The following is a 26,568-nucleotide window of genomic DNA, read 5'->3' as shown; positions in this document are numbered from 1 at the left end:
GAACAAATTGAATTGGCAGTAGATTTTTTGAAGTTTCAAGGTCGATGGAAAAATGATTAATTCAAAATCTTTTCCAAAAGCCTATATATGAAACATTGCAATATTCAATATATGTTTGGTACCTCATTATGAATGTGAATACCATTCATGAATAACTCTTAAACGTTAACATGTAAAACATTTTTTTTCATGTAATTATAAAGTACATTTTGCATGTGATGAAGGTTTTAATGGTGAATTTTCTATTGTAATGCATGTTTTGTTTCAATAAGCCAGTTTATTTTTGGCCATTGGTGACAGCTTTTTATACCCAGAAACATGTTTAACTTAGTTCATACATTTTGTTAAAAAAGTATGAATAATGCAACTGAACCTAGAACATATTCTTATTTGGTACTGAGTGATGATTACTCGAAATTGGGTCTTTTTTATTCGTAACAGTGTTGACTCCCTTCTGACGCTATTCTGAGTCAAAGTCTACATCACAGAAATAAGCATGTGCAGTTCTAGGTATTCGGGTAGATGGAATTACTATTGACCCTAGAAATAGATTTTTAGATAGGAAGTTATACAAAATGTCTTTATCATACCATCATTAATAGAACTATTCTTCGACATAAGAGAAGATGTAAAACATTTTTTTATTCTCGATGAGTAAAGATCATAATTTAATAATCATTTCTTTGCAATTTGTCTATTCGAGATCTCTATTTTCACATCATTACTATATTCATGATATTGTTTATGATGAATGCTTTCGGACAGTTTAAATGAAGATACAAACAGAAATAAAATTTCATATGAGACAAGAATTAACAGAATAAGAGAGGGATGATGACGTACGTAAAGGTGTGTGTGCATGCGTCTTATGTTAGTCGATTTGACAGTCTCATAGGCTCAATACACCAACCTAGAAATGTTCTTTCCGATGAAGTTTTTTTCCTGATTCGTGTTCCTATGGGGTCCTAGAACAAATTCAGCTTGGTTGCCAAAAGTTGCCGTTTGGGCAATTTTGCTAATTTGCATAAATCCAAAATGGCCGCCAGATGTCATCTTGAAAACCTAACTTTTGAACCCCTGTCCACAAAATGATGAGTAATAACTCGTTTTAGGGGTTTTGGGGTGTGCAGAATCTCTTTCTGCTTTCTATTTTTCAATATAATGTTATCTTCAGGTCAAATCCAAGATGGCCGCCATATGACGCCATCTTGAAATATCAACTTTTGAACTCTTTGCCCCATAATCATGAATAATAACTCTATTCGTAAGTCATTTGGTATGTTGATTCAATTCATGCTGTAATTTTGCATAATGGATAATCTTCAGATCAAATCCAAGATGGCCGCCACCCGCCATCTTGAAAAATTACTTTCGGAGGCTTATTCGTGTTAGAACTAATGTAAAGGGATATCAATAAGAATACTCATTTCTTTTATTAATTCTCAAGTTTTTGTCCCAGAATCATGAATAATCCCTCTTTTCGTGAGTTATTTGGTATGTTGATTCCATTTCTGTTAATAATTTTGCAATATAGGATCATCTCCAGGTCAAAATAATCCAACATGACCACTAAACGCCATCACTAAACGCCATATTAAGAAAAAAAAACTACTTCCGAGACTATTGAACCTTGAAGAAGTGCTCTCCCTAATAAGGTTGTTGTTATGTATTGGAGCTCATGTAAGGGGATTTCAGTGAGAATGATTCATTTCTTTTAATCACTCAATTTTTAGTTCGAGGTCAAGTCATGTCCAAGATGGTCAGATGGTTGATAGGTTTTGACATCAACCGCTTACTTTAGAATGAAACCATTCAAGGTTTGGCCTATGATTTCGGGAGTTTTGATCCTTTTTTTATTTCTGTGCAACCATACTTTTCCAGTGAAATGACTTTAAAGTAATATATGAATTGAAAAATGATTTCTCCTTAATTTTTTGTCAAAAAATTAGTTAACTTATTAACTTCCTTTATCCATTATTATTGGAATTTTCCTCCTGACAAGAGCCATTGACTTGGTCAGCAGGAGTGCACTCTTTGGCCTCCTGCAGAAGATAGGCTCCCCCAAGACTGTTCCACGGTCAGGATTGTTCTCATTCGTGAAATGTTTTACAGAAACGATGTCGCCCCTGCCTCTCAAGAGGAATATACATAACAGCTGCCTGTCCTGTGCATGTAAAGGGTTTGGATCATCCATCATTCTGTGAGACAGTCAGAAATCCTGATAAACTCAAGACACCGACTGTCCTCCAGATGTGTATATCAACAGCACACACTTGTCTGGTTGTGGTGGACTCCTCACCTACCTTGGACCGACTATATGTCTCTTGCCCCCTTTCAGAGGACCAGCATATAAGCATCAGGATTGTAAAATCTGTCACAGTCATGGCCAAGCTCCTGCACGGAAGTAAGTCCTGGAAAACTTACGCCGACCAAGAAAAGTGGCTAAACACCTTCCATGTCAGCTGCCTCGGACGTATCATGCACGTTAAATGGCAGGACAAAGTGAAAGATACAGAGGCCCTTCAGCGTACCTGCTGAAAAGCTTATTCTCGCTCCTTAGTCAAAGGCACCTCAGGTGGTTGGGGCATGTTTGCCGCATGAAACCTTGGCGAATCCCTTCTTGGATTCGCCAAGGTAAGGTGAGCTGTGTGATTGATCTCACCCCATCGGTAGATCACACCTCCGTTATAAAGACCCCTGCAAACGTGACATAAAACTTGCCGGCATAGACACTAACACTTATGAAGGTGTAGATGATAGTCGCCATTCTATGGAGAGCTACTAAGTACAGGGGTAAAGACGTCAGAAAATAAACGGAATGCTAAATTGGCAGACCAAAGGCCTAGGAGGAAGGCTAGGATAGCATCTCTATATAAACGTGTCTCAGCGCCATCCTCCTTCATCTGTAAAAATTTGCTCTAGAGACTAGTATGGATGGACCTTAAAAAAATAAAAATACACTCGAAATGGACCATAGCCCAAACCTAAAGAGGATTCATTCTAAGTTGAGCAATAAATGTTGAAATCTGACATCTATGATGTAACTTCACCTTGACCTTGAACTTGAGAATTATTAAAAAAAAGATTCAGTATTCTTACTGAAATCCCTTTACATTAGTTCTAACACGTATAAGCCTCGGACAGTAATTTTTCAAGATGGCGGTCGGCGGCCATCTTGGATTTGATCTGAAGATTATCCTTTGTGCAAAATAACTGCATGAATTGAATCAACATACCAAATGACTCATGAATAGAGTTATTATTCATGTTTTGGGGCAAAGGGTTCAACAATTGATATTTCAAGATGGCGGCCATCTTGGATTTGACCTGAAGATGACATTATATTGCAAAATAGAAAGCAGAAATGGATTCTACACCCCCCAAAACCCCTAAATAGAGGTATTACTGGTCATTTTGGGGCAAGGGGAACAAAAGTCAATTTTTCAAGATGGCATCTGGCGGCCATCTTGGATTTGACCTGAAGATGACCTTATATTGCAAAAATGATTACAGAAATCGGTTCTACACATCTCTAAACCCCCAAAACAAGTCATTACCCATCATTTTGTGGACAGGGGTTCAAAAGTTAGGTTTTCAAGATGGCATCTGGCGGCCATTTTGGATTTATGCAAATTAGCAAAATTGCCCAAACGGCAACTTTTGGCAACCAAGCTGAATTTGTTCTAGGACCCCATAGGAACACGAATCAAGAAAAAAACTTCATCGGAAAGAACATTTCTAGGTTCGGAAAATGTCAAATCGACTATATGGTGTTCCAATTAAAAGAGCGTGCGTGATTGATCGGGGAGACGCCTGCTGGAGTTCAAAGAGATGTCTAACAGACAGTATAGTAATACCGGATTGTGTTAGTAGTTTCTCCCTGTCCCTCTTTCTAGGATTGGTGTTTAATATAATCACACCCCGTCCACCTGGCCGTCACACCCCCTCCCCTCCTCCTACTCTGCTGTCTTGCGTCCCATTTCAATGTTCAATTGCAAACGTTAACATCTTCCCGGCCTTGTATCCCCCTGTATCTCCACACACTACCAACCACCTGAACACTATGCAGGTACTGACCGCACAGAAACGTTGTTAGCGCTAACAACGCACAAGCAGAGGCCCTGTTACAGCGATGCCTAATGGTTCAACAATGCATTACTTACAGTTTGAAATAAATATTTTAATTCAACAATCCGAAAGATGTGACTGGGCTTATTGTTAGTGCTGTATAGGCTAACACCGTTTCTGTGCGGCCTGTCTCCCATTTCCCCCGCCGCTTGTCTCTCTTGCCGTTCTTTCTCCAATTTCCCCGCTTTTTTCCATCTCTACCCTCCATCCCGCCCACTGCCTAATTTATGTACTTCGGTAATTCGTATTTACGTTTATTAACCCTTTTTAGTCATGAAAACAAAAAGACTTCCTCAGGTCAATCGTTAACCATTTGGGAAATGTATATTTCTAAAGTTACAAAACACCATGCACACCTTAATTTCTATAAAGCAATTTGAGAACTGAACTAATTATCAAGTGCTTGTTAAAAATCTATCCTATAAATTGTATGTTATGAAATAATATTCAATGTTAAACTTAATATTTGACCATATTCCTCGGTTCATTGGATGGTTGAAAAAGATTTTGTATCTTGTTAAAAAAACAATCGCTATTTTTTATGCTTTTTATTAGCAAACAACGCAGTCATGAAATAAAGATCAAAAAGATAATAAACAACTTGTGCACTATGACGTCAGGAGAATGACAATTTTGAATCTAAAACGATTTCGCTATTTCTTAAAATCAAACTACTTTTGAAAAGTGACTTTGTTAGAAGACGAATCGTAACTACTGTAGACCATCATTGGTTCTCTAAGAAGGTCAGATTCAAAATGAACGTATAAATGATATTATATGTATTATGAATAATATACAAAATTTACAAAATGTGTAAAAGTTATGTACAACAAATTAAACTCTTTGAGTTAATATATTCGCTGTTTGGGCAGACATTTTATATTTTGGATTCGGTCATTCAAGAATAAAATCACCAATAGTGCGTTCAGAAGAACGAAAATCCATGCCCAAACCTAAAACCTAAAAGATATTTGAAAGATAAACGAGGCTAATGGCAAGTATATAATACTCGACATTTGGTTTAATTACTCAACATCGGAAGCGTATTATTGTATGATCTATACTAAAAACTTGTTTAATTTTCCTTCATACTCCGGTTTATCACATAATGAATAAAATGAAAGTCTTGCAATTATGGAATACATTAATCATTACTTTCCTGGTTGACTTTTCTCACAATTGTGGTTATTTAAGTACTCTTATTTTAAAATAGGTGTGGTGTTCAGAGCTCCGTTGTAAAGCATAAGAGGCACTTGAACCATATTTTAAGTGAGTCCATTTGTATGAATTATTAGCCTCTGGCTCAGTGAGAATCGAAGATGACGTTGTTCCTTTTGAAGTTACGAACGAGAGCGTTTGCTGCATTCAGGCGCTTCTTCAGCATGTAACATGCAATGCTTAGTATGGTGATTGCAACAAATGCAACTCCAGCTGTCCCCCAATGGAAATAAGTCATGAAGTCCGAATCCTTGGCTGAAGACTCGATGGTATCGGCCGCCGTCAATCTTTGAGATCGCCGTCTTGATCCTAAAGAAAATATGAATTTAGATTCCAGATCAAATTATACTCAAAATTATGGTATTGGTAACTCATTCATTCAGGTCGATTCTATTCAATCAAAGATAATTCATTTCGGAAAGACAAGTTGATAACCATTTAAGACATAGATCAAAGTATAATACTTTACATGCTTGAATAATCTTAACAATCGAACATCTGTTTTTATAAGAGCCGAAGATAAAGATTTTCAAAGACATGAAACGGTAAGTTAAAGGAAAAATATTTTAGCAAAGCAACTGCACTTCTCATGGAGTTTCGCTATATATAATAATGCTAGGAGTGATTTTCTTTTCTTTTCCTTAAATGCTGAAACAAAGAAAGTCATCGTAAATATCGATAAATGAAAGTCTTTAAGTCAATTTTAAAACCTTAAATGATCTCAACTTGATTTAAAGATAGAAAACATAATCGGGGGGGGGGGTAAATTATAAAATGTTATAGCAAGTTCTTTGATCCCACCGGCACCTTCTCGTTAAATAGGCGGGCGCTCCTCAACTAAGCCACAATGCAATTTTATGCCAGGCCAAACTAAATAGCAAGTGTCAGGAATCCACACTGCCAAATCACAATGGAAAGTACACCATGAACATTGAGACCCTTTTAAACTCTCACGACACCCCATCCAACCAATTTTGAAGGACCCTTTTTTAGTCTCTTTATCCTTTTCATTAAAAGAAAACTGCCAATTTAATATAGAAGTAGATATGGCCTAAACTCCTTACTAGATTGGAAGGTGACTATTGCATGGAAACCAGTCTTCACCACCTCTGAATCAGCGACGAAAACAATGAGCATCTCATTGCTAGATGAGGTTATTGTATCCTCTCCCCACGTATAGCCACATAGTTGACTGGTTAAATTACGAGCTGCTGTCGTATTCCCATCGTATATCTAGACAGAAAAAAAACGAAGAACAGGTTATACAGTATAACAAAGGTTTAGACGACTCACGAGAGTGAGAGACCGTGGTGGATAACTGCACGGCTATTCCTTTACTGGCAGTCAGTGTCACGTAGATGGCATCAGTACATTTCAAAAGGAAGCCGGACGAATTTCGTATTCTGTCCTCATTGCTCTCTGACATTGGCACCGGAGGAAGGTCTGCTCATATAATACTATTTTATATAATGTCATTATTTTGATTGTGGGTGCCTGCCGTTGGAAACAAGAACTGAATGTGACTCACCTGTGAATAGAGGGGGAGTCTAAGTACATTTTGATAGGACCGTAGTTGAAACCGTTTCATTTCTTTATTTTTATATCAATGAGGAAAAGGTATATTTATTACCAAGAACACTCTTTAAGACTCCTTCTCCCCAGTTTTGTTCCTTTTCCGTGTGTTTCCTGTCAGTGGCGGACCGTGACACGGAGGAGACAAAGCATTGGGGGGCACAGCATTGTTCACAGACAATGCAGTGCCCCCCTCATGCCCCCAATGCTTTGTCTCTTCCGGGTCACGGTCCGCTACTGTTTCCTGTATTCAGAGTAGAGTGATTTTAGCTCATATCTCTTAATTCGCCCAAAACCATGGATTCAAATCTTTTCCCGACGTGGTTGTGTTGCATTCAAACCAGGTTGGTGTTTCCAAAAAAATGTTCGTAAGTTACGAATGACTTAGACCTAATGCACGACTGGGGACCTTTCTTGTGCTAAAGGCGCTGTCACACCTTGGCGTTTTAGACAGCGTATGCCCGACCTATCAAAATTTCTCTAAAACGTCGGCATACGCTGAACTTTGTTGGGTTTTTTTTCAACTCTGGGCGTATACTTAGCGTATTCATAACGAGTTGGACGTACACATAACGTATTAGTAACTTATATCGAACGCTTCGTTAACTTATAAGTAACGTATTCCAACGAATGCTTAGCGTATTGCTGGCGTACACAACTTATGCCCTACGATAGCCTAACTTAAGGCGCTGTCACACCTTGGCGTTTTAGACAGCGTATGCCCGACGTATGAGGAATTTGGCGAATACACTGGCGTACGTCGAATACGTTACGGGTAAGTTTTGCATACGTTAAGAGTACGCTAAAACACGCTGGTATACGTCGTCATACGGCGAGGTCGTTGAAAAATTTTGTGCAAGCACAAAATTTTCCAACGTATGCCAGCGTATGGCTCATACGTCCCGCATACGCGGGTCATAAGTTGTAGGCAAGTTACGCGATCGTTGATACATGTTGACACACGTTACTCGTAAGTTACTCATAAGTCGATGTACGTCGAGATAATGTCCAGCGTACCCTAAAACTTACTTCTAACCTATGAGTAACGTGCTTTGAACGTATGTGTAACTTAACTCCAACGTATATTGACGTATGAAGACGTGCTCCGGACGACCACAAAACTTACTGAACGTGTTTATAACTTACAGCTACCGTATATGGCGTATTGACAACGTTTATAGGAATGGGTATACAAAGGTGGGGTTCACAGGAGTTTTCTTCGGCATGGCGGTGGTGTTGATACGGTGATGTATCGTGCGGTTATGATTTGAATAGTCGAGGGCAGCCTTTTTATAGGCTATGACACGTGTTCGTCAGCGATACGCTGCCGCGCGCTATGCGTAAGTTAGGCTATCGTAGGGCATAAGTTGTGTACGCCAGCAATACGCTAAGCATTCGTTGGAATACGTTACTTATAAGTTAACGAAGCGTTCGATATAAGTTACTAATACGTTATGTATACGTCCAACTCGTTATGAATACGCTAAGTATACGCCCAGAGTTGAAAAAAAATCAAAGTTCGGCGTATGCCGACGTTTTAGAGAAATTTTGATACGTCGGGCATACGCTCTCTAAAACGCCAAGGTGTGACACCACCTTAAGTGATATATCCTGGGTAGACCATCTACATGACTTTACGACCATCTTTATGAAACACCCGGAGGTGTGGTAAATTCCGAAAATGCAAACTTGGCACGAATTTATTTCTTGAAGTCCAAATCGTGTAACAGATGCTCTGGTAATGAATAAATAAATGAATACATAAATACATAAATACATAAATAAATACATAAACAAATAAATAAATAAATCCTGATAAGATCATGAACCGTCGATAAATATTGCCCTTACCTTCAGGTAGTCGAACTCACAGTCAGGCACCTTTTCGACCATGAAATCGCGCACAGCAAAATTGATGACGTTACCAGGCCTTGCTCTGTAGAGCCATTTGCACTCCAGGTTTGGCGGGTATTTCTCGGGATACTTCGGTGATTTCAGGGTCCCAGGGGACGTGAAAGTCTTGGTGCAGTTGAATTCTGAGAAACAAAGTATGATACCATCGGATAAATATCAATACTTCTTTGTTAAGAGGTATTGAACATCAGTTGAAATGAAATCATAACATCAAGAAAAAGAGATTAGTTTGAAATAATTATAACTGCTAAAGCTTACAGTACAGTATCGTAACATACTTATGAATTAAAGGACTAGTCCACCACAACAAAAAAAAATAAAAAGGGAAAAAACCGACAAGCAGAACATATTCTCATCATCGGATGTAAAATGAAGTTATGACATTTTAAAATTTCACTTAATTAAAAAAATAAATATATTCACATCGAGATCGGTACATCAAATGAGGAGACTGATGACATCATCCACTCACTGTTTGTTTTGTATTTCATTACGTGTAATATGAAATATTCTAATTCCCCCCCCCCCCCCTCATTGTCATGCGTAACGAATATAAATGTATTTTGAAAGATGAGCGAAACTTTAAAATGTCATACCTTTCTTATTTCACATCCGGTTAATGTTTGTTTGATTTGTATCTTTTCATTCAAATCAACTTTTTTAGAGGTGGACTTGACCTTTCAAGATAATAGAATGGACGTATCGCTTGATCTCAAATCTTGTATATTGTGGGCCTATCAAGATTTTCAATGGTGATAAAAAATGGAAAAGATCTTATTTATAACATAAACCTTAACCAAAAGTCCAATTAAACCCGTCTGCATGTATAATTATGACCAACTTGCAAGTTTTCATAGACTTACGAGAAATTTTAGAAACGGGTTCTTGCTAGAGTTTTCCCTCCCAGCAAAGTCCATTGTGACAGCTTCCGTTTGTTTTTTGCTCTGGCTGTGTAAATTTCCATAACACAAATGAATATATTCGACGGGAACGTGTCGAAAATATTGCCATGGCTTTTGTCGAATTCTTGTATGAGTAACACATAGTATAAGCTATTATATTTCAATCAGCATGTTCAGGATAGAGCATAGTTTATCCGAGTCAGGGGTCGCGGAAGCGGGGGCTGGAGGGGCTTCAACCCCCCCCCCTATTTTTTTTCCAAAACCGTGTACAAAAACGTAAAAAACCCATATGATTGTGATTTTTTGCATGGTCAGCCCATCCCCCCCCCCCAACTTTTTGCTCGGCCCCTTCCCCTCCCCCTCCACTTTGAAAATCGTCCCGCGGCACCTGCAAGTGATGTAAAATAGCGTGTTTCCCTTTTCAATTGGAGGCGCTATTAACCCATTTCCCTTCTTCGATCCCAAGGCAGAACGGCTCTCGCTAGTCTCAAAGGAAACCAATATTTGGAGGGTTTCTAAGAGATCTTCAATCACCGGTCAGACCTAGGATCTATCTCGTCTTAAATGGAATAAAATGCTCAAAATATACGCATGAAATTTAATGAACAAGAACATAATGGCATTATTACCTGTTGTATACTCGAGAGTAATTGCATATTTACGAAGATGGGTTGTGTAAAAGACAACTTTCGCCTTGAGACTGTGGAATCGCAAGACGTCTCCTTTTGAGATCTCTGACAGACACGCGTTGATGCTATCAGGTTCTTCCCCTCGTCGATTCTTCTTTCGCTTCTTTCCACCGGGTTTCACGATCAGCATGCCCCTCTTTCCAAGTTTGGAGCAGTCCTCTGTCCACGACTTCACGCTTTGAACTGTGAAGACGATGGTATTGGAGTTGGGCGCATCAAGGTTGAGGTTCCAAACGAATTTTAGTTGGTCGGAATTGCGGGTCGATGTAGGAGAAATGAGAAGCCCGATGTGGCTCGTTATGGTATCCCCTCCGACCTCTGTATCAGGCCAAAACAAAAACAGTTGGTCACAAATCAAGAATTGGTTGACTTTCTGTTACAAGGAGCAGACCAGCAATCAGTTGTTACGCTGCAATAAACTGCAAGCCGTGTTTTAAATACTGGACCTAAATGTGACTTACAAACATCTGTGAGTGTTCATGGAATACGGGGATAGAATTATGTTGCGCAGACAAAACAAGTAGACCAAATGTTATTAATTTGATTACATTTTTACGCCAGAGTCGTTTACGCATGTGTTTTTAGTATAGGAAAGTTAAATTGAGTCAATGTAGGTCTAGTGTGCTATTTGAAGTACATCTAAATCGATGAGATGGGATTGCGTTTTCAAAATTGTCAAAAGTTTCCAAAGATATCACCACGTATTTATATGTGGGTCGTACTTGGTAGATGTGTTGGGATTTGAGAGTTCATATTGCCGGTCTGCTCAGGATTGAACGCCAGGAGGAACAGTATAACATGGTACCAGAATTACCTGGATAAAACCGGTAGGTGAAGTGGGCAACACCGCTCTCTTCCGCTTCTTCCCTGGTGATTTCCCGAATCGAGTATGCTTCGACACCGAGCGAACAGATCCGAGTGTTGTTCGGCCCACGAGTGGTGTCGAAAGCGCCGCATTTCATCGGCCTACGTGTCCTGACGCACTCCTTGCCACACTCGACAGAACTTGGAACGGTGTAGTTCCTGATGATGCTCTTGTAGCTGAGCCGACGGTGAAAATGGACATCAAACAGCTTGAGTTCATGATCTAATGCAAAAGAAATTAGGTTTACAGAGATGGAATATAACGGGAAATTGGTTTAAAAAAATGGCGAATGGTACAGATTTGTACGATGTCAACAAGATGAAGATGTTTATCGCATTTTGGCTTAAGGATTGATTCAGTTTGTGAAACAAATGAAAAAAAATTATCTACCTAGAATAAAACTCTATGGGGATGGGGCATGTTATGGGAGCAAGCTAAGCCACCAATAATTAATATGTTAATTGATCCCCATTCCTCCCAAGCTTAGTGGGGGACTATCTAAGCTGTCTATAGAATTCTATGAAATGCACCATGTCAACTGCGTATAGGGAACTGCTATTTATGCACATATTTTCCATTTAGGCCCATTTCAAGAATTGGATTCGTTTTTTTTTTCTTCTTCTTCATTTCATACCGGTGTGTTGGCTCACAACCGGGATGTCGGGGGTTCAAACCCCGGCTGCGTCAGACTAAAAGACGTTAAAAGGCGGGAGTTGCTGCTACCCTGTTTGGCGTTCAACGATTAAAGGGATAGAACCTCGTCGATCTGGCGCTGCACATTGGCTGCCGGGCCCACGATCAATTGGGCAACGCAAATTTTCGGAGTATTTCATTTTATGTCTATTTCGAACAATAAATTATGGATTTTCATTTAATTTTCTTTTTTTTTCATTTGTTATGAAATAAAGGCTTTTTGAATTCTCAGGAATAAAATGATAAGATATACAAACTGATATTTTATTCCCAGGGGTCTTCATGTAAACGACAATTTTCTTAAGGACTTCACACTCACTTTCTTCAAAATCATTTGATCATTTGTGAAATTAACTGTATTTTTGTTAATACTACGCTACTGATTCTGCTTCATTGTGATTATGTTATGAAATTATGTACAACAAACCCTGAAATCTTTAAATCCCTGACTGCATTACGCACACATAGAGTTGTAGGTACATACCACAGTAAAGTTCATCAGTGGAAAGCAAACAGTCTTCACGTACGTTACATCTTCTCCAGTATTCGATACACCATCCTTCCTTACAACTGAACTCATCGTCTCCACAACGCGTTGTTTCTGAATGTGACAATGGAAGAAACAATGAGCAATAACTGAATGATGATTAATCTATCAGTCAATCAATCGCTTGATAGTTCAAATGGATGGAAATTTAAACGAAGAGGTTTGCCCATAGGCCCAAACAATATTACGTTTAACTGGAATATCTCTGGCATGCATGTGGTAAACACGACAAGGCAATAATCCACAGGGAGTGGAGAGTACGCACACACTTTTATCCAGCAAGAATAAATCCGCACAAGGCGCATGTGCAGTGGTTGATTAATTGCTTCCCAACTTGGAATAAAACGTTACAACATTTGATACGAACAATCTAACATGAACGTCATATTGTCATGAATTTCTAAATCGTCGTTTAACATCGAAGATCAACTTTAGGACCATTGCAATTTTCTTTGAAGGTTTAAAACGACCTCGTGGTAATCTTAGGGAAGGTTGTGAGTAGAATAAAATCTTTTAACAGCAAACTTTTACATTCTTTACTGAACTTCAAAATGTAAAAAAAAATCTATGTGTTTAAATTTCTTTAAAGCGTATATATTAAAAACGCGATTTTTTAAAACTCTCAGATCGTCGACCTATCGTAAGATGTGCGGTGGCATTTATCTTCCGCTATCTTGCGATTTCCTGACGAGGTGCAAAACGGAACTCACGGCTTTCAGGGAGGCGATTACTGAAAATGGGTTCGATCCACTGCTGAAACTGGCTGACATTCTGAAAAACATTCGGAAATAATGGACTTCCGCATCCGTTTCCTCCCAATACTGTTCCTGCCAACCACCACTGGTCACCGACCTTTGTCACCAGGGGTCCTCCGCTGTCTCCCTGAAAGTTACATAAGAATTAGGACAATATTATGAATGATTGTTACGACCTAGTTGAAGAAATAATCAAGATCAAAGAAAACTCTTAACCTATCAAAATTGACTTTAACCAATCGGAACTAAGGCTTTGGAACTGTTGACTGGACCTGTGGAGAAAACATAGATCATTACAGCTAACGAACAGTCCAACGATGTATATTAACAGTATCTACAATTTCTTTATTCTCAATTTTCATAATAGTGGTGACTGGTGTTGGAGTGTGGACGGTAATGATGCTAGTGATGATGATATTGATGTTGATGTATGATGATGATGGTGATGTTGATGATGATGACGATGATGATGATGACGACGACGATGATGATAATGGTGATGATGATGCTGATGACGATGATGACGATGATGATGATGATGATGATGATGATGATGATGACGTTATACTGTACATAAATGTATATTGTGATGATGAAGAAAATGGTAAAATTTAGGAAAATACTAACAGTATATACTTAATTACTATCATTTATAATTGTCATTTCAAATTTGACACCTTTGCTGTAGTTACAAGGCGTTATTTTGTACAGGAACTTTACACTTACCCCACATGGGCCTTTACCCCCGCCTTGTTCAGGTGTTGCACAGATCATATTTTCCGTAATTTCGTCCTCACCTATGTACATGACCCGGCATTGCTCGTGGTCTGTCATGGGTATCTGGACTTCATGCAAGGTCTGAGGAAGCGAACCTGTTTCATAAGTTTAAAAGAAAGATATATTTAGTTTACTAGATAAGAACTGTCAAAGATTACGTCAGCAAATACAAAATTATTTTCGCGAAAAAACTCTTTCTTCGCATGATAGTGGCGAAGTGGGTAGGTGCGCCAAGATGTTTTTGAAAAGTTAGGATGGTGCATTTTCCCTTTGAGGTCTACCGATGTAAAACAGTTGACGAAATAGCTGAACATTCATAAATGAACTCAATATAAAGGACTTTACGATTTAGGGACGGGATAGCTGTGGATAGGAGAATAATGGAAATGCCACTGCAGTTAGTATGATGATCCCAACATATAACGTTTTTTTTTCAAGCAAGATACATATGGGTAGCACCACAATCTTGTTTTCCTCAAAGAACCAACGCAACAACAACAGAACAACAAAGAAAAACACGGAGTCTAGTCGGATTTTAAAATGGGTAAGGAATGTACGATTTGAGAACTTTTTTTCAAATTATTCTCGGGCAGACATGAGAGCTTCATGAATCGAGTAATCCGTGTTTTTCTTAAGAGGGGGTGGGGTATGATATAAATTATGTTGCAACAGAACACTGCAGAAAGCAAATGGATAAAAAATTAGAAGATCGTCTCAGAAAATCGATCCTCATCCAACCAGAGAACATGCTGCATGAGAGAACTGCGGCTCCCTTTCTTTTGGGTTTCAAACGAAAAAGGGGGTAAAATAAACCAAATTGAAGATAAAGAAAGATACGAAGGAAAAAAGTATGAAAGAAGAACATGGTGAGAAAGAGAAGGGACATCTTCCGGCCTTGTAACTATGCAAGATTCCTTTGAATTACACCCACCCCCCCCCCAACACACAAATATGCCTACTTTTCTCCAGCTAAATTGAGTGACAAAATACGAATATAAAGAAAGGTTGCCTTTTGTGTATCTATTCTAAGGCTCAATATGGCCACTTGATATAAATGATATACTCTGTTGACTGGAATTGTGACGGCTCGCTGGAAGTTCGAATAATCTAAAGACATTTCTGACTATCACTCAAGTCAGAAAGAAAATCTTGGGAACCAGCGGGATTTGAACCTATCATCTACCGTCAAAGGGCAGTGACTCTACAACCTATGACTTGACAATGTGTTTACTTTTAAGCCAAACAAAACAGGTGACACATTCCTGGGTGATTGCCAGACTGTGTCCCCCCTAAAATTATTTGATTGGCTCACGTGATTCAATATGTCCTAAACTCGGCAGGCCTATCGTCGCTTCGTGGAAAAGGTCTTGGTGGGAAGACAATTCCAATAGGACCACGCAGGTCTCAAAGAGGGAGAAAAGTGGTCCTTGCTGTGAACGCCAAATATTCCATTGGAGATTGAAGATTTAACAGGGTTCACTTCTATAGTAAGTTGATGGCAATGCCAATATCATTTCACCACACACTGCGTTTATGACAAGGTTTACGTCATTGTTCATGATTTTTTGTTCACAATCTAACGGCATATCGAGAACCCTTTTCTGTAATTCTTAGATAATGACGCAAATTCGACGTATCATTAATTTATTTTCGTTGATGCCATTATCCTATCTTGATCCTATTGCAAACAAGAACAAACACAAATAAATTACAAATATTAAAGAAAACATATACTAATAATGATTGCAACCCGACGTTTCTTAAAGATTGCGTTCGAAAACATTCCGTAAACTGCTTCCGAACTTGCGTCTACACGCGCCCCTCTGAATTAAGGGGTGCACAAGAATTTGGTTCTTACCCATATCTTCTTTAGCTCCCCACCCGGTGACCCACATGGGTGTTCCAGTCTCGTAGAGATGTCCCATGCCTGCCCTGGCCAGGCAGATGGTGGTGACGTAGTCCGTCATCTCGAATGGCTCCTCCAGATGCAAGAGTAGGAGATCGAAGTCGCTGATCAGGGTCGAGTATCGAGGGTGTGGATACATGTCACGGACGCGCCTGATCTGGGTGTGTTCCTCTTCGGCAAAGCTGTTGAGATGTATACTACCCATCATAATAGTATGCCCTGTTGGGTGGTTCAGATGGGTGCTTCGGGAGTAATGATGATAAAAGTAAGTGATTAAGAAATGATATTATACAAGTTTATCGATCGGAGAGGGCATACCTTTTAGCCTGATTTATGATTTTAAAACTATTGACATTCAGCATTCCAGTAATTTCATAGGAGTCATAGGACTTCAATATTTCACTTTGAAATATGATTAAGATATACTTCTAAATATATATATGTGGCAAAGAATGGCTATAGGACTATACTCAATGAGGGTTTATCTCCCAGTAGTCTCTATAGTAGGTCCACGATTGTTGACTCTTGTACGAACTTGCACCATTACGGTGACAACCAGAGGGTCATCAGTTTTCCGAGTGAATAGATGCCCTGGATCAAGTATCTAGTCGGCTTTCTAAATAGTTAACTTCATTACGAACAATCGAAAGTTACTTGGACATGTTGGAAGTAACTCTTGAATTATCCCTCGGAGGCAACTTACACACAATGGGCTGCAGTCAAGACCCAGTCCTCTTTGATCAACTGTCCACCACATAGGAAAGAGTCATCGTACATTAGAGCCACTTGCCACGGCCATTCTCCAGGTTGGGCTTCTTCGCCTCCAGTGATGGACAACCGTGGGCCAAGTTCTACTCGTTGGTATCCGCATGCCGATGTTTCTGTGGTGGTGAAGATAAAAAAGATGGTGATGGGGAAATTGATACCGAAACATTACAATCTATCATTATGATCACAGTTTAGATAGATAACTATGATAAGAAACTTTGGTAAGCTTAACCATCATCCTCATCAACAATGCCATCATCATAATCTTCATCGTCGTCGTAATAATCATCAACATCATCATCATCGTCATCATCATCTTCTTAATCACCATCAACATCTCAATCATCATCACCATTAGCGCCAACATCATTATCATCAACCTCATCATATTCATAATCATCAACATAATTCACTATCATTATCACCAGTAGCACCAACAACATTATCTTCAGTACCTTTGTCGTCATGATGACCCTTACCTTGGTACGGTCCTCGTCGTACAGCCCTTGACTCATGAAAGGAGATGAACAGAAAGACAAACGCTGAAAGGCTTGCCTGAAAGAGCATCATGACGAATCCTTCCTTAGCCAGATGGAGTCGTGTTCACTGGAATCTACCAAAGAATTTATGATTCGGTTGTTGTTCAATCTGTGTATTAATGATCTTATCTAGATGGTAGATATTTGCAATGCAAGGAGTATAAAATATGAATACTGAGTCCCAAATATGCGCTTCTAATGAGGCTTGGCCATTTTAGAGTTTTTGATTTTGATCGGCACTCTTGCTGCAGGGTGGGGGGGGGCAGATAAAATAACCAAGTTGATATGGTAACACCGCTGTGACCCATATAGTAATAGGTCAGAATCATGAAATCACACCATGTTTCTAACCTTTGGCGTGGTTGCATAAAGACCACATACAGACTTCATCTCATTTTAACGGGTTCATCGTCATACATGAATACAAGACCCGGCCCAACGTTTTACTTTTATTGCAATAAATTTTCATTTATATGATCTTGTATAATATTAATAAATTGAATTCGAATTAATCACTGATATTTCGAAAAGCATGGAAGGTTGAAAAAGCAGGCAGGATGCAATGAAGCAAAGGATTAATATGTTTCAGTCGTACTGTTTATCACCCATCACCCGCATGACTATTGCATTGGATCTTAGCTAAATGATAAAATATGATAAAAAATAATAATAGTTATATTAATTCATTCATTGAGTATTCATGATTGTAATCTACTAGAATTATGTCGATTACTTTCGAAGTGTGACCCACTCCAACCCTCGCCCCCTTCCTCCACACGCGCGTACGCACACGAACACACATTCTCCTCCACCAGATAGACACACACACACACACTCAACACACCATCCTTCCCACACACACTCGTATATGCCGCTGCGTCCAAGTAAGGTCAAAATTTTAGGTTTGTATGTGATCCAGGAGCCAGCCTCCCTTCTGCGATTGTAAATAAGACAAACAGGACCATAACATGATGACTACTTAAAGAATTTGAAATCATTGGGTGGGGTAATATAAATCTGTCATTCTTATTTTTGTTTGATTTGGTCAAAACAGAAACATCAGGTGAATCTTTGACATCCAATACCATATCACTCTGCTTGATATCTGGAATATCAATGTTTTCCGAAGAAATTATTAGATTTGTGATTTTTTAAGTTCATATATTCTAAACTATAACCGACATTCTCATGATCTCAATATTCTAAATCATAACAATTACCAGGAACTACGTCAAAGCGATCCTTGACCATGATGTTGACCATTATGGAATACCAAAAGAAATATCACAAATAACCCCAAAATTTATCTTTTTATTTGGTAAAAATCATAAAAATATAACCTAGACTAATCCCAAAATCCAAATAGGTGTGAAGGTATGTTAGCATGTTCTGCCACAATTGCTACACTCGAATGCTCAATCTACACTTCTCTATAAATTGTCGGAAATATTAGCAACGATGTCTTCTTATTTTTTTTCAAATTCATGAAAAGAATACTCCCGACAAATTTCCACCAAAATGTGGAGTTTACTTCAATAAATGGAGAAAATAAAAGAAACAAGGTACTGAAGATATCATCGGGATCTCATGTAAATAAAAAGTGCGAGTAACGCAAAATATATATCAATATGCATGTGTTGCCCTTCAGATGAAGCTTATGTTAACGAATGCATATTTGATAATTTGGTGGGGTTGTGTTTGTATTTAATAATCTAATTTCTTTTATATTTTCATTCATGCATCTTTCATGCCTACTCATTTATTTTTTGGAAGGGGCGGGGTTCAAGCTGAATAAAATGTTGACAAGCAAAAAAAGGTATTCAACACAAATTGAAGATCGTTTCGTAAGGATTTTTTTTAGGGGTTGAATTCAAGGGGGGGGGGTTGGGTATAAAAAAAAAATAAGGGGGTGTGAACACCTGGAACCTGGAAGAATTACCGACGATTAGAAATTCTTTAAAATTGAAGTCTTCCTATCCCCTTCCTCTCTCCCTTGCTACGATGGAAAATGAAGACAAGTGAAAAGTCTTTTCGAAGTTTCCAGAATTTAATTTCACAAACATACTATGTCCGAAATATGCATAATACTATATTTCTAGGGCAGAAATTCAAATCACAACATGCATGTGAATCCCCGCTGCGCGTACACTGCTCACTTATACACTGCGCAACGGACGATGCTCTTGTCAAATATGAAAATGATGAAAACATTGATGCTTGTGTCTTATATAGGCCTACTGATTTAACACATTATGATATCTATGTCATAGATTTTACTATAGAGAACACATATCTAAAATTGAGGATTTGTTTGCTTCATGCATTTCAAGATATCAAATTCTTTCTCGAAGATTCTCAGGGGGCTGTTGGATAACTACCAAATAGTATGATCATTGCATTTAATTATGCATGAAAGGCGTTTATTTCATATACATTGTAGATTGCACTTTCTTAAAATCATTATATAGTTTGTCCCAAAGATCAAACTAATTGTTGAAATGTGAAAGTGAGTTCTGTTCTTTTTTACTAATCTAAAAAAAATGAAAACATGTTAACGGATCTCCTAAGGGCCTTTTCACACGTGGGGCCGATTGCACGAAAGGGTCTTTCCAAGGACCGTCTTTCGTGTCGCCCATCTTTTATGATACGCTATAAGCGGGGTTTTTCTGAAATTTATGATAAAAAATAAGATTCGTTAGCTTGCTTTCGAATCAAATTTTATACAATTTCATGATATATCACATAATTTTATAAACAAACATTTTGTTCATTTTAACGGACGAATAAAATATGTTTGCAGATGATTTATTTAAAATGCGTTTTACATGGCGCATCATAAAAAATGGGCGACACGAAAGACGGTCCTTGCAAAGACCCTTTCGTGCAATCGGCCCGTGGATCCCGAACCCTAAATCGTCATTGTAATGATGTTTGTACATGTAATTCGACTTTATAATCATCGGACCTTTCACACGAAAATTCGTACCGTAATTCGAGTGAAACTTTAATTCACCACTTGAGTAGAACTGAATTTGTGATTGTGATTAGCGTTCGTGATTCTGTATCGGTTGTACACGATTTTTTTTTTCACCGTGTGAAAGGCGCTAAATTACTCCAAGGGGCTAAAACACCTCTCATGTGTCAAAATATAAAGTGATACGTTGTTAACAATGCTTTTATGCTCATGTTTATATAAAAAGTTCTTTGTCTCTATTAAACCATGATGTTTCTGCGATGTATGATGCAAGTGTTATCAAGTTCTCTCGTTACCAGCTGTCATGTGACTTAAGGAATCCCGCTGTAGAAGTCATCATTTACTTCATCGTTTGTTAAGTTCTAACCTACCAGGTCGTTAGCTGATTTGATTAACCCCGAGTCAAACTGAAGGGCATAAAGAAGATGTTCGAAGAAAGAAAGGTCAATGCCAAATCCACTCAAAGTTGTACTTATAAAACATTCTTTCCAGACGGTGAATTGCGATCAAGAGTTATGTACGGGCTTAGCAAAATCGACAAGAAGAACATTTACTGAACACATCATGGTATTTCGGCTAGGATTTTCATAACTCTGTCCGATAAAAGTCACTTAATGTGTCATCATTGTTATTTTCATCATCTTATTTGATACGAGGTAAAAGAATGCAAGAATGATAATGAACTTGTTCCTATAGAAAATAAAGGAAATTACCATGTTCAAGTCCGATAGTACATTTGTGATAACACAAAACTTCCTTTAACATGTTGAATGATATCCCAGATGTTAGAAATCTTTTCAAAGAAAGTTTTGTTTTCGAAGTATCATGATCATATTTTACCCCTAACCACCTGTGAGATTTCCTTATCGAGATTAGTTTCATTCTCGAATTCTACATTCGTATATCCAGATAACAAGAAATTTCCGACAATTCTATTTGAAGTCCTGACTATTTAGATCTTATATTGCACCGTTATAAACTAGACATAAGAGCTGTGAGACACCATAAGCACATTTGATAAAACATATACAAGGTGCTTAGACCTTCTGACTAAACAATATACTGATCTGGAGACGGGTCAGCACTGTTAGAAAATTCATCCTTAAAATAAAAGAAGTTCCTGCAACTGCAGAGTCTCGAGATCACCTGCAATCTTACCAGATTGCGTAATCCTACATTATATGATGTGAAATTACAGGAAATTGGTATTTGGTGTTTGGAACTTGAAAATGTTTCCCCTTTTTAAACAGATCTGTTCTGTTAAATTGCAGAAAAATTCATGTTTTATGAATTTACAGAATGATTCTGTTATTGATTTCTGCAATTCTTCTTTTATTTTTCTGTAAAATCAGGGTTTTTAAACAATTTGATAGCTGACGCTTGAGCCTCTGTATAATAATCAGGATCTGCATCTGTCTCACCTTAACAAATAGTGCAAGTGCAAAGCTCGGGGTATTTTTTTTTTATAACAAAGACCTGGAAAAGGAGCGCTCTAAGCATTTATTCATGATCATGATCATGGTGCGTGACATATCTAACTATTAAAAGTTAGTGCAAGCGCGAAGCGCAAGCAGAGATTATGCAATGACCCGTAAAGGGACATTTTGAATACTGTTCTTAAGAATTGAATTGGTTATGATTATGGTTAAATCATGTATCTTTTAATGAATAACAATTCGGAACGCAAGTACGAATTGACATTTTTATGCATGTATATAGGCCTGTATTGACATAAAAATTGCAATTTTAGGACTCTTTGTAGGATATTCATCTCATTAAGTAAATGATGCGAGCGAGAATCACGAGCTTGGGAAGTTCAGCACTTGCCCGAATCCATCTTTATTTCAATTCTTGCTAATAGGAATGAGATTGCTAGCGAGAGATGACATTAGTACTACAAATTTAGGGAGCGTATCTGAAACGATAGACCTACAACATGCTCAAACTTCGAAGAATCGGGGGAAGGTATCGACTGTGAATTCAATTTAGGTCAGATTCAAATGGAACCAAATTAGAGTTGGAGTCTTTTTTACGATTTCCCAGCAATAGAAATAATGAAATTGGGTCACTTTTCAAACGAAAAAACAGGGGGCTTTAGCGTGTGGAGAACCTTAAACTTTCTTTGGAAGAATATCAAATTTTGACCTACTTTGAATTTGTAGGTCAGTACTGGGTTAGTTTGTTTAACCTTCTGTTTGTGTGCATTCATCCAATAATATAGCTTTTTGCATATATCAAGAACATTTTGAAATCTTAAAAGTCAATCCATTTGATTTTTTAAAGAAAGAAGCAAGGCATATAACATTATTAAGAAACGGTCCAAACCCTCCTAGTAAGATGAGTATTTTTTAAACCCATCAACCTAAAAAAAAATCCATGTATTACAATGAGGAACCTTTTTATCAAGGTTTGATCCAATTTTCAGAAAAACACGTTATTTTGTTCCGTTGGATGCGCCGACAAAGTTAGATTTTTCTATGCTGTTATATTGTTGTTCACAAACCGTTTTTTTTTTCTTTTGAAACTCTATCCATTGTACACTTTACAAGTGAATAATTTCAGGGCACATCAAACTTAAGAACATAATAATTCAATACTCAAAACGTCAAAATGGTACATTACCAGTTTTCTATTCGAAAATATTCTAGCCAAAATGTGATCAATTGACACATTTTCTTTACGTTAAGTTTTTAATATTTAACTTTGACACTTTGAAAGTTGGAATAAAAAGCTCTGTATGAAAAAAATATATATACACAAGCAATGTATTCCCTTAGAAATATGAGTATGGGTAAACGAAAGCATCTGATGTTTTGCTTCTTGTTCTTGGGATATTCAACTTTTATCATTTCGCCTTCTTCGCGACTTACGTTTAGGGGGCGTGAAGTTGTTGGTGAACAATACTGAACATGGAGGTATTTTAGGAGGCGGGGGCGAACGTTTTGGTATTCAGGACAGTGACCAAGTTACTATTTGAAAAGTGGGCGAAATTGTCAAAGTTGAGACGTCGTGACTGAAATTATTGTGGGTATTCCGTTTCTTCATATTTCGTCCATATTTCGCTATTCACGCTGAACGCTAGGTGACTTTGTAAATCAGAAAACATTTCATGTACGATACATTATAGTACTCATGGGCGGTGCCAGTGTGCTCTGATACGATGGGGATGCTTGGCAAGACGTTTTAGGTGTTGTTGTTGTTGTATTTCTCAATCGAATAAGTGGGGAAATCATAAAATCACACGTCCCACCTCTCTTTCTCCCCTTCACCAGTTGGAAAATCATAAGGACACTCGCCCTGACTGTCTCCAATGAAGCGCCGCTCGAGTTGAAAAATAGGAGAGTAATAAGTAAAAAGAATTCAAATATCTTTTTTTGCAAAAAAAAATCATAATCAAGCTATAAAAATAATTTTAACATACTAGATTAAGTTAGATTCCATTAATCTAAAATAAAATTATGAACTTTTGCATTGTATAATCACGCCAATGCACTAATGCATTATACAATTTAAGATTTTAACACGACTTGTTCATTTTGCGATATTGAAGGATCAAATTCATCGATCGGATTTCGACAATATCTGGGTGCATAAATTTAATGTTTGTGATTATCATATCGGATAAAGCTTTCCTCGCCCTCTTAAAGGACACAATAGGTTTTTACAAAGCTAATTTGATTAGGAGAATTTGTCCACACTTCACGCTCTTAAAATTCATCGGATATACTTCGATTATCTAGCTCTGCGGAGCAAGATGAACTTAATATATTGTGATTCGGAGTACTTCATACACCCAAATCGATCATTGGCATGATTATAGTCGCATTATGGATCACGACACGGCCTCATGTCATGTTCGTTTTGTGTCAACAGGAACAATTTAAAGTCAATATGAATGTTCAAATTGACAGATCGGCACATTTCTCACCTGACCCAATTATAAGAAGAGAACCTAGGAAAAGTAAAAAAAACTAGGCACATTTCTTCTAAAGGGAGCATCAACATCATAAACATGAATGTTTTCAAGAAACACCGATATCACTTATCCCAGGCTAACCTAATACACCTGACACCTAACATAACATCACATCACAAGAATATTCCAAATAAATTATCGTCATCTAATCTTCATCATCATCGTCATCTGCCGGCTGCGCCTTGGACACTCTGCCGAGTGGATAGAGCGCATTACAAATCACGTATATTATTATTATTATTATCTTCACCATCATCGTCATCTAAATCTTCACCATCAATATCGTCATTTAAATCTTAACCATCATCGTCATCAAAGTCATCACTATCATTATCGTCATCTAAATCTTCACCATCATCGTCATCTAAATCTTCACCATCATCGTCATCTAAATCTTCACCATCATCGTCATCTAAATCTTCACCATCATCGTCATCTAAATCTTCACCATCATCGTCATCTAAATCCTCATCATCATCGTCATCTAAATCTTCATCATCGTCATCTAAATCTTCACCATCATCATCAGCTTAATATCTTCACCATCATCGTCATCTAGATCTTCATCATCATCGTCATCTAAATCATCACCATCATCGTCATCTAAATCATCACCATCATCATCGTCTAGATCTTCACCATCATCGTCATCTAGATCTTCACCATTATCGTCATGTCAATCTTCACCTTCGTCATTTTCTCATTTAACCCCACGACCATCACGGACACCACAATATCATCATCACCATCATCATCATCACCACCACCGCCACCACCAACACTACCACCACAACTACCTTTGTACACTACCACAATTACCTTTGTCTCCTTCCAAATCTCATCTTCATCTCGTAATGAAAGAGGTGGTGGTAGTGGGGGGGGGGGGGTGATGATGAACAATCCAACATCCGCAATCATATCAACATCTAATATAATATTTAAAGGAACGGAATACATACCCCACTATACAATGTTACTTCTTTCGGAGGAAAACCATGCAAACAACGGACAGGTCATCCGCACTCCGTCGGTGATATCTACAGCTGCTCCAGACTGAGGGAAACAGATACCAAGAAGTGCTCCACCGACGAGGATTTCGTTGACGACTTGGCTTGACGCGGTGAGAAATGGTGCGTCTTCACCGGCGGCTTGACTAGAATGGACTAATAATTGGTGTCTGGCAATCGCATGGCAGGGTCTCATTTTGGAGGGCAGTGATGGTGCAGCAGGAGGTAGTGTGCGATATATCACTTGACTTCTCTGACCCTCGCTGTTTCGCACAACATCAACTGTGAGAAAAGGGAAAGAGAGAAACCTGAAAGAAGAAGAAAGGGGAAAACTGTGGCGCAGTACCGAGGTGAAATTAAGGATAAGGATGGGAAGACAAGAGAGGCATGGGAGACAGGGTGTATGGAAGAGAAAAAGATGATCCGACTCGAAATAATAGGGGGAACACTCTAAAAACAAGAAATGTTAACTTAACATTTGAAAGGTTGGAGGAGTGACAACATTTTCTAAATGTTACATTTACCACTTTAAATGATTCTACCCAACATTTAAAATGTTGGATTTAGCTTTATACAAGGTTGGATGTAACATTTAAAAAAGGTTGTCACTCCTCCAACCTTCCAAATGTTGATTTAACATTCGAGTTTTCAGAGTGAAGAGAAAAAGGTTGAAAGGGGGCTTGAAAAGAATGGGAATAATAACATGTAAAATTAACTCATATGATGTATCAGCACTTTTTATGGGGAAAGAGTAGCCCTATACCCCCATAAAGAGAGATAGAGTTAAAGAGAGACGAGACTCCTCAACTTATTTTTGTTAACGGCAAAAGGTTCCTCCCACAAAATAAAATAACATTAAAAAATAACAATTAATAAAATGAATAAATAAATAAATATACAAATAAATCAATACATAAATGAAATAAATAAATGGATGACTAAATAAATAAATACATGATTTAATCATCTCTACCCCCCCCCCCCATCAATTCTATCCAGATCGAATGCAAGTTAGACCTTTCAAAGTAATCATAGACTAACTTCTGTATGAAAATTTAATTGATCTAGTAATGCATGGGTGAGAATACTTCCAAATCAAAGTAATAAAAGAATATCAATTATGATGTTAGTATAACATATATAACACATAGCTCCTGTGACTTTGAAAAGTGACATACATGTAGTTTGCCCTCACTCAAACATGGCTTTCGCTGATGTGGAGTGTTATAGAAACAGTGGATAGAAGATAAGAAACGGATAAGCGGGAAAGTGGAGATTTGAGAGTAGAGTATTCTTTCTTGAAAGTAGTCCTGAAAAGGACTGTAAACCAGAAGGAAT

The 26,568-nt window shown here is 38.0% G+C and overlaps 1 protein-coding gene across 1 annotated transcript; it reads right to left on the bottom strand.

Moving 5' to 3' along the window:
• Positions 1–4,433: 4,433 nt before the first annotated feature.
• On the bottom strand, positions 4,434–25,479 carry LOC121423050. The gene is made up of 12 exons (XM_041618326.1): positions 25,183–25,479; positions 17,214–17,347; positions 16,670–16,847; positions 15,919–16,208; positions 14,010–14,155; positions 13,239–13,410; positions 12,466–12,582; positions 11,238–11,510; positions 10,364–10,741; positions 8,770–8,954; positions 6,411–6,579; positions 4,434–5,655 (listed from the first exon to the last, which is right to left on the bottom strand). Exons 2-12 carry the CDS (start codon positions 17,302–17,304, stop codon positions 5,432–5,434), a joined length of 2,223 nt encoding a protein of 740 aa, XP_041474260.1. The 5' UTR covers positions 17,305–17,347; positions 25,183–25,479; the 3' UTR covers positions 4,434–5,431.
• Positions 25,480–26,568: the final 1,089 nt, after the last annotated feature.

This window comes from Lytechinus variegatus, chromosome 10, assembly GCF_018143015.1.
Source record: "Lytechinus variegatus isolate NC3 chromosome 10, Lvar_3.0, whole genome shotgun sequence".
NCBI lineage: Eukaryota > Metazoa > Echinodermata > Echinoidea > Temnopleuroida > Toxopneustidae > Lytechinus > Lytechinus variegatus.
The sequence above is the reverse complement of the archived record's forward strand: the minus strand, read 5'-3'. Positions and strand labels throughout refer to the sequence as shown.